The sequence below is a fragment of the Cherax quadricarinatus genome, chromosome 27, assembly GCF_038502225.1.
Source record: "Cherax quadricarinatus isolate ZL_2023a chromosome 27, ASM3850222v1, whole genome shotgun sequence".
NCBI classification, from domain to species: domain Eukaryota; kingdom Metazoa; phylum Arthropoda; class Malacostraca; order Decapoda; family Parastacidae; genus Cherax; species Cherax quadricarinatus.
In genome coordinates, this window is record NC_091318.1 from 27,359,944 (window position 1) to 27,370,103 (window position 10,160).

The 10,160-nt window shown below is 47.1% G+C and overlaps 1 protein-coding gene across 1 annotated transcript in view; it reads left to right on the forward strand.

The window, feature by feature from the left end:
- The first annotated feature begins 202 nt into the window (after positions 1-202).
- LOC128691106 (uncharacterized) overlaps positions 203-10,160 on the forward strand; it is a 68,881-nt gene continuing 58,923 nt past the window's right edge. Inside the window, exon 1 of the mRNA XM_053779917.2 lies at positions 203-699. Coding sequence (XP_053635892.2) covers positions 679-699 — 21 coding nt within the window. The 5' untranslated portion in view covers positions 203-678. The remainder of the gene's footprint in view (positions 700-10,160) is intronic.

Genomic DNA, 10,160 nt, shown 5'->3' on the forward strand with positions numbered 1-10,160 from the left:
CTCGCTTTATTTTTTTTTTTACTCGCTCGGGGTCACAAGCTTGACTTACAGTTCATTCTCCAGTACCTCTTAGGGAAAGGATGGTCTATCCGGGCTAGCCAGATTCGAGGATAGATAGATAAGGGAGGAAATAAGAGGGGTGTATGTAAGAACGCATGCGTTATGGAGGTGCTTGTGCTTGTGTCATGCACTGGACCTTGGTGTGTTCAGTCGCATGGTGACGTCGGGAGGGGTCGGACGTGCCCCTCGGGGTCTCTCAGCCGATTGGTGAGATGCAGTAATAATAGTAAATCATAGCCGTGTTGTGTCGTTGTCGCGTTGCGTCGTCTTGGAGGTTCAACGCTACGACCTCACCGATTCTTCTGTTGCCTGGTATGTCGTCTCGTCGTACCACCCGCGCCTGCTGCGCTTCGATTGCCTCCTTCAGCAGGTTTGTCCTGCGGCGTCCCCGTCGCTAGCTCTGAAGACGGACCCGTTCGTCCGTCACTGTACCTGAAGACGGTGTCGTCGCCCCGTCGTTTTCCTGAAGACAGCTCCGTCGCGCCTTGTGTTTGACGAGATGCTCAAGCCACGACTGTGCGTGGCGGGAGGCCCAGAGCTGGAGCGGAGGTTGTGACGGTTGGTTGCTGCTGACGGTGGCGCTGACGGTGACGGGGGTCCCCCGCCGTTCCCTTCACCATGGGAAATGGGATGAACAAGGTAAGTGAGAGGAAGGGGCGGGAGCGAGTCTACAGAGTCTAGATGTCCCTTCAAATAGCTCCGGTGGATTAACTCTTCCCTTCCTGGGATCCAATCAAATTACCACCCATTCCCTCCCCCCCAGGCCTTGCGTGACCCCCTACAGATTTAACGCTTCCTCATAAATACAATCTTCATAGACTGGAGTGAATCAGATTGTCTGGCGTTGCGATGACTGGTTAATAGATTGACAACTGTGCTCAGTGAATGGTTGATTGATTGATGTTCTCAATGACTGGTGGACAGGTTGATGTTCTCGATGCCTGGTGAACAGGTTGATGTTCTCGATGCCTGGTGAACAGGCTGATGTTCTCGATGCCTGGTGAACAGGCTGATGTTCTCGATGCCTGGTGAACAGATTGATGTTCTCGATGACTGGTGGACAGGTTGATGTTCTCGATGGCTGGTGAACAGGTTGATGTTCTCGATGACTGGTGGACAGGTTGATGTTCTCGATGCCTGGTGGACAGGTTGATGTTCTCAATGCCTGGTGAACAGGTTGATGTTCTCAATGACTGGTGGACAGGTTGATGTTCTCAATGACTGGTGAACAGGCTGATGTTCTCGATGACTGGTGGACAGGTTGATGTTCTCAATGCCTGGTGAACAGGTTGATGTTCTCGATGCCTGGTGAACAGGTTGATGTTCTCGATGCCTGGTGAACAGGTTGATGTTCTCGATGCCTGGTGAACAGGCTGATGTTCTCGATGCCTGGTTAACAGGCTGATGTTCTCGATGCCTGGTGAACAGGCTGATGTTCTCGATGGCTGACGAACAGGCTGATGTTCTCGATGGCTGGTGAACAGGTTGATGTTCTCGATGGCTGGTGAACAGGTTGATGTTCTCGATGCCTGGTGAACAGGTTGATGTTCTCGATGACTGGTGAACAGGTTGATGTTTTCGATGCTGGTGAACAGGTTGATGTTCTCGATGCCTGGTGAACAGGTTGATGTTTTCGATGCCTGGTGAACAGGCTGATGTTCTCGATGCCTGGTGAACAGGTTGATGTTCTCGATGCCTGGTGAACAGGTTGATGTTTTCGATGCTGGTGAACAGGTTGATGTTCTCGATGCCTGGTGAACAGGTTGATGTTCTCGATGCCTGGTGAACAGGTTGATGTTCTCGATGCCTGGTGAACAGGCTGATGTTCTCGATGCTTGGTGAACAGGCTGATGTTCTCGATGGCTGATGAACAGGCTGATGTTCTCGATGCCTGGTGAACAGGCTGATGTTCTCGATGCCTGGTTAACAGGCTGATGTTCTCGATGCCTGGTTAACAGGCTGATGTTCTCGATGCCCGGTGAACAGGCTGATGTTCTCGATGGCTGACGAACAGGCTGATGTTCTCGATGGCTGGTGAACAGGTTGATGTTCTCGATGCCTGGTGAACAGGTTGATGTTCTCGATGCCTGGTGAACAGGCTGATGTTCTCGATGCCTGGTGAACAGGTTGATGTTCTCGATGCCTGGTGAACAGGTTGATGTTCTCGATGGCTGATGAACAGGCTGATGTTCTCGATGCCTGGTGAACAGGTTGATGTTCTCGATGCCTGGTGAACAGGCTGATGTTCTCGATGCCTGGTGAACAGGCTGATGTTCTCGATGCCTGGTGAACAGGTTGATGTTCTCGATGGCTGATGAACAGGTTGATGTTCTCGATGGCTGATGAACAGGCTGATGTTCTCGATGCCTGGTGAACAGGCTGATGTTCTCGATGCCTGGTTAACAGGCTGATGTTCTCGATGCCTGGTTAACAGGCTGATGTTCTCGATGCCCGGTGAACAGGCTGATGTTCTCGATGGCTGACGAACAGGCTGATGTTCTCGATGGCTGGTGAACAGGTTGATGTTCTCGATGCCTGGTGAACAGGTTGATGTTCTCGATGCCTGGTGAACAGGTTGATGTTCTCGATGCCTGGTGAACAGGTTGATGTTCTCGATGCCTGGTGAACAGGTTGATGTTCTCGATGACTGGTGAACAGGTTGATGTTCTCGACTGTCTTCGTTTTCTACTCGTCTCACAAATTTTTGTCTTAAAATTCATTAATATCATAAATAAATATTCTGCATAACAACGGCAGACAAAAGTATAGTTTCCAGACGACCAAACTCTTATTGAAGAACGTTTCGCTCAGTCTTATGAAGCCATGATTTGATGTCACACGGAGAAAAATGTTGTCCCAATAAACCCTCGTTCTGTATCTGATTTGAGAAAGACTTGCCTAGCATGGGCCAGTAGACCTGCAGTGTTCCCGTATTCTTATGTTTTAATGTTAAATATAGGATTTAAATATATACAATCAACGTATCTGTCGTCACAATCACGATTGTGACCAGATATATAACCATGTCAACAATTTAACTATCAGAACTTTGCGGTCAAGTACCTGGTCCCATTATGTACCACTGTAATCTTGTAACTACCACCCACAGGATGGGTCCGACGTGCATAATAAAGATGTCAAACTAACTTTGCGATAAGACGGCATTTCATCCATCTTGAGACATCAACAGCCTGGCGGCTTTCCCTCAGGGTAAGAGTAAATCTGTCGCTCATCCTGGGGGAGGGATGCTGTTCTTGACAACGCAAAATATAATAAAATCGAATTTTGGCGTGTTGAAACAGCTACGTAAGCCACACACACACACATACACACACACACATACACACACACACACACACACACACACACACACACACACACACACACACACACACTGACGACACTGGAGGACAGAAGGGTCAGGGGAGACATGATAACGACATACAAGATACTGCGGGGAATAGACAAGGTGGACAGAGATAGGATGTTCCAGAGAGGGGACACAGGGACAAGGGGTCACAACTGGAAGCTGAAGACTCAGACGAGTCACAGGGACGTTAGGAAGTATTTCTTCAGTCATAGAGTTGTCAGCAAGTGGAATAGCCTAGCAAGTGAAGTAGTGGAGGCAGGAACCATACATAGTTTTAAGAAGAGGTATGACAAAGCTCAGGAAGCAGAGAGAGAGAGGATCCAGTAGCGATCAGTGAAGAGGCGGGGCCAGGAGCTGAGTCTCGACCCCTGCAACCACAATTAGGTGAGTACAATTAGGTGAGTACACACAACTACACACACACACACTACACACACACACTACACACACACACACACACATTACACACACACACACTACACACACACACACACACACACACACACACACACACACACATACACACACACACACACACACACACACGCACACACACACACACAACACACACATACACACACACGCACACACACACAACACACATACACACACACACACACACACACACACACACACACACACACACACACACACACACACACACACACACACACACACACACACACACACACACACACATGTATGCCCACCCTCAGAGAAACAAAGAAGAAACTTAATTAAGAAAAAAAAAGTCGTGGGTCAGAGCACAGTGTAAGAACATAAGAACATAAGAACATGTAAAGTAAAAGGACACAAGTGCAACTAATGTGACATTTATTGTGGCAACGTTTCGCTCTCCAGGAGCTTTATCAAGCCATTACAAACAATACATGGACACAGAGGGTATATAAAGGCTCAGAGTGAGGTGAATACTAGTGAGGTACCATTTCGATGTTCACTAGTGGTAGTAGTAGTAGTAGTAGTGGTAGTGACAAAAGTAATACAATATGGTAGAGCAATTAATTCGTACATGAGTAAAAGGATATAAAAGCTATTACTTGGGTAACATAAAAATAGGTTGGACAAATATAAACTGGAATGAGGCAGCTTGTTTCAGTGTTCACTCTCTGTGCTTTGTGTAGTATAACAGGAGAGACTATGTGATGGCAGGGTTTACTGTTTTCAGGAGGATTCTTGCTAAGACTTCGGAGATGGTGAAGCTGCCGTTGTTTTGTTTAATTGTATTCGAAACAGCGATCAGTGCTGATTCAAGGCACTTGCGTGTGCGGAAATTATTTTCTTTTATCACTAATTGGGCGTCTCTGAATTTCATAAGATGATTGGTGGAATTTCGGTGTTGTACACAGGCGTTGTTTAAGTTGTCGTTCCTGCATGCGTATATGTGTTCATTGAGGCGGGTGTCGAGGTTTCTTGCTGTTTCACCTACGTAGATCTTGTCACAGCCTCCACAGGGTATAGTGTAAGCTCCTGCATTGACTGGTTCGTGGTGCTTGGGTTTTGTCCTGGTTAGATCCTTTATTGAAGTGGTAGAAGCGATGGCGACTCTGGTGTTAGCTTGTGAAAGTACTTTTGAGACGTTTAGTGCAACCTGGCTGTTGGGAAGAATTATAACTTTGTTGGGAGCGGTGTTGATGCGTGGAGAATTGATGATCTGAAGAGCTCTTTTCTTGCAGTCTTTGATGAAAAAAGGAAATTGTAACTCAGTGAATGTTTGGTGAATGTAAGTACATTCCTCGTCAAGAAACTCAGGACTACAAATTCGGTATGCTCTTAGGAAAAACCCGATGATGATGCCTCTTTTGGTCTTGGTATCTTGACTGGAATAGAAGTGTGTGAGATCATTTTTATTGGTGGGTTTCCGATAAACTTGAAATCTTAGGTTGTTGTCTACTTTGTGAATGAGGACGTCGAGGAAAGGTAGCTTGTCATTGGACTCTTCTTCTAGTGTAAACTGGATCGCTGGTTCAACTGCGTTGAGCCTTGCCTGAAGATCCCGTACATCAAAACGTTTTGGAGTTATTACGAGGACATCGTCCACGTAACGCAACCAAGTGACGCTTGAAGGGATGATGTTGGCGAAGTGTTGGGACTCTAGGTGTTCCATGTATAAGTTGGCTAGGACGGCACTTATTGGGGACCCCATTCCCATGCCGTAGGTTTGTTTGTAGAGCTTGTTATTGAAGGAAAAACAGTTGAAGTTAACACAGAGTTCAATCAAGTCAACAAAATCTCCGGGAGGTAAAGGAAGATTAAGGTCCTGGTTGACTTTACGTCGTAGAACCTCGATGGCTTTTTTTTTTTTTTTTTTTTTTGGTAGGTACTTTTGTGAAGAGGGAAGTCACATCCAAACTGCTTAGTTTCTTGTTACGGATGGAGAGGTTATAATAAGTTATAATAAGTTATAATTCTTCCCAACAGCCAGGTTGCACTAAACGTCTCAAAAGTACTTTCACAAGCTAACACCAGAGTCGCCATCGCTTCTACCACTTCAATAAAGGATCTAACCAGGACAAAACCCAAGCACCACGAACCAGTCAATGCAGGAGTTTACACTATACCCTGTGGAGGCTGTGACAAGATCTACGTAGGTGAAACAGCAAGAAACCTCGACACCCGCCTCAATGAACACATATACGCATGCAGGAACGACAACTTAAACAACGCCTGTGTACAACACCGAAATTCCACCAATCATCTTATGAAATTCAGAGACGCCCAATTAGTGATAAAAGAAAATAATTTCCGCACACGCAAGTGCCTTGAATCAGCACTGATCGCTGTTTCGAATACAATTAAACAAAACAACGGCAGCTTCACCATCTCCGAAGTCTTAGCAAGAATCCTCCTGAAAACAGTAAACCCTGCCATCACATAGTCTCTCCTGTTATACTACACAAAGCACAGAGAGTGAACACTGAAACAAGCTGCCTCATTCCAGTTTATATTTGTCCAACCTATTTTTATGTTACCCAAGTAATAGCTTTTATATCCTTTTACTCATGTACGAATTAATTGCTCTACCATATTGTATTACTTTTGTCACTACCACTACTACTACTACTACTACCACTAGTGAACATCGAAATGGTACCTCACTAGTATTCACCTCACTCTGAGCCTTTATATACCCTCTGTGTCCATGTATTGTTTGTAATGGCTTGATAAAGCTCCTGGAGAGCGAAACGTTGCCACAATAAATGTCACATTAGTTGCACTTGTGTCCTTTTACTTTACATATTGTCGGTAATTCTACCAACTTTATTACAACATAAGAACATAAGAACATAAGAACATAAGAACATAAAAGAGAAGGAACACTGCAATAAAGAAAGCGCATAACAAAGATAAATAATTAAACATTTTGCAAAAAGAAACACAATACAAGAAAATAAATTAGAAGAAGAGAAGAAAGTGAATATACCAACACCAGCAGAGGTGCTGAGAGAGACGTCACCAGCAGAGGTGCTGAGAGAGATGTCACCAGCAGAGGTGCTGAGAGAGATGTCACCAGCAGAGGTTACCTGGAGGTTACCTGGCAGCAGAGGTGCTGAGAGAGACGTCACCAGCAGAGGTGCTGAGAGAGACGTCACCAGCAGAGGTTACCTGGAGGTTACCTGGCAGCAGAGGTGCTGAGAGAGACGTCACCAGCAGAGGTGCTGAGAGAGATGTCACCAGCAGAGGTGCTGAGAGAGATGTCACCAGCAGAGGTTACCTGGAGGTTACCTGGCAGCAGAGGTGCTGAGAGAGACGTCACCAGCAGAGGTGCTGAGAGAGATGTCACCAGCAGAGGTGCTGAGAGAGACGTCACCAGCAGAGGTGCTGAGAGAGATGTCACCAGCAGAGGTTACCTGGAGGTTACCTGGCAGCAGAGGTGCTGAGAGAGATGTCACCAGCAGAGGTGCTGAGAGAGATGTCACCAGCAGAGGTGCTGAGAGAGATGTCACCAGCAGAGGTGCTGAGAGAGATGTTACCAGCAGAGGTGCTGAGAGAGATGTCACCAGCAGAGGTGTTGAGAGAGATGTCACCAGCAGAGGTGCTGAGAGAGATGTCACCAGCAGAGGTGCTGAGAGAGATGTCACCAGCAGAGGTGCTGAGAGAGACGTCACCAGAAGAGGTACTGAGAGAGATGTCACCAGCAGAGGTGCTGAGAGAGACGTCACCAGCAGAGGTGCTGAGAGAGACGTCACCAGCAGAGGTTACCTGGCAGCAGAGGTGCTGAGAGAGATGTCACCAGCAGAGGTGCTGAGAGAGATGTCACCAGCAGAGGTGCTGAGAGAGATGTCACCAGCAGAGGTGCTGAGAGAGACGTCACCAGCAGAGGTACTGAGAGAGATGTCACCAGCAGAGGTGCTGAGAGAGACGTCACCAGCAGAGGTGCTGAGAGAGACGTCACCAGCAGAGGTTACCTGGAGGTTACCTGGCAGCAGAGGTGCTGAGAGAGATGTCACCAGCAGAGGTGCTGAGAGAGATGTCACCAGCAGAGGTGCTGAGAGAGATGTCACCAGCAGAGGTGCTGAGAGAGATGTCACCAGCAGAGGTGCTGAGAGAGATGTCACCAGCAGAGGTGCTGAGAGAGATGTCACCAGCAGAGGTGCTGAGAGAGATGTCACCAGCAGAGGTGCTGAGAGAGACGTCACCAGAAGAGGTACTGAGAGAGATGTCACCAGCAGAGGTGCTGAGAGAGACGTCACCAGCAGAGGTGCTGAGAGAGACGTCACCAGCAGAGGTTACCTGGAGGTTACCTGGCAGCAGAGGTGCTGAGAGAGATGTCACCAGCAGAGGTGCTGAGAGAGATGTCACCAGCAGAGGTGCTGAGAGAGATGTCACCAGCAGAGGTGCTGAGAGAGACGTCACCAGCAGAGGCGCTGAGAGAGATGTCACCAGCAGAGGTGCTGAGAGAGATGTCACCAGCAGAGGTGCTGAGAGAGACGTCACCAGCAGAGGTGCTGAGAGAGACGTCACCAGCAGAGGTGCTGAGAGAGATGTCACCAGCAGAGGTGCTGAGAGAGATGTCACCAGCAGAGGTGCTGAGAGAGACGTCACCAGCAGAGGTGCTGAGAGAGACGTCACCAGCAGAGGTGCTGAGAGAGATGTCACCAGCAGAGGTGCTGAGAGAGACGTCACAAGCAGAGGTGCTGAGAGAGACGTCTCAGCTTGGAACCGACATCTTAGCCAAGGCAAACAAAACCAAAGGTATTCCACAGTCACATTCAAAGGTAAAAAAGGGTAACACAAGATCAAGCAATAAGACGGAAGAAGAAAAATGGTCAAGTTAGGGAAACTACGAGAGACGTATATAAAGAAATCAACAGAGATTCTCAGTGTGTACTCGACGGTACTGTGCAGCAGCAGGACAAGGAAAACAGAGATTCTCAGTGTGTACTCGACGGTACTGTGCATTAGCAGGACAAGGAAAACAGAGATTCTCAGTGTGTACTCGACGGTACTGTGCAGTAGCAGGACAAGGAAAACAGAGATTTTCAGTGTGTACTCGACGGTACTGTGCAGCAGCAAGACAAGGAAGACAGAGATTCTCAGTGTGTACTCGACGGTACTGTGCAGTAGCAGGACAAGGAAAACAGAGATTCTCAGTGTGTACTCGACGGTACTGTGCAGCAGCAGGACAAGGAAAACAGAGAGAGAAAACACACAGGAACTGGTCAGCTCTCCAGCAAGAAACGAGGAAGCTGAGAAACTGATGCTAATGTTTAGACGCACGACAAGAAAAAGTCTCTGAAAATACATCACAGAGGATGGTGAGAGAATGATCTTCACAGCTGTGAAGACCAGCAACACAGTGGTAAATTAAGTAATTAGAAATAGGTAATCAATCTGTAGATGAGCAAGACACATGTGCAGCAGTTTCTTGTCTTTACTGACGAGACGTTTAACCTGTCCAGTAGGCTTCTTCAGTCGAAATACAGAGAAGTCGCGGAGATGTAGGTACGAGGTGATCAGTCCCTCAGCCTGGAGAAGTAATATAAATCTGAGGTGGTCAGTTCCTCAGTCTTGTATAACAAATAATTTTTAAAGGGATGGACAGGTAAGCCTGCGGAAGTCCTCGGCCAGATGACTCAAAGCTCCAGCGGTGGGTAATCACATAATTAAGACCCACGTCAGGAAACACTTGTCCTGTCACCTTGGCGAATCTTACCTAACCTCCTCAGTCTTAGTGTTTGTTTATCTTCAGACTTTAGACACATGTCTTGCTTATCTACCTGTCAGTACTGTGTGTAATAAGAATATATAACAAACAGCAAACGTAGCCCAAATAATGAAAAAAATCAATGTCATTAAATTGGTGATAGATATCCGGATATCCATGAAATATATCCCCTGTATAGGAAGAAGACCGAGCGAGCGAGCGAGAGAGAGAGAGAGAGAGAGAGAGAGAGAGAGAGAGGTTGTTGGCAATACTTCGTTACCGATCCTAAACTTCGTCTAGAAGTCACTCTCCAAAGTGTGGTTAATTTGTAAAAAGTTCCAGCCACGGTATTAATCTAGGCAGGGTATTGTTCCAGCCACGGTATTAATCTAGGCAGGGTATTGTTCCAGCCACGGTATTAATCTAGGCAGGGTATTTTTCCAGCCACGGTATTAATCCAGGCAGGGTATTGTTCCAGCCACGGTATTAATCCAGGCAGGGTATTGTTCCAGCCACGGTATTAATCCAGGCAGGGTATTGTTCCAGCCACTGTATTAATCCAGG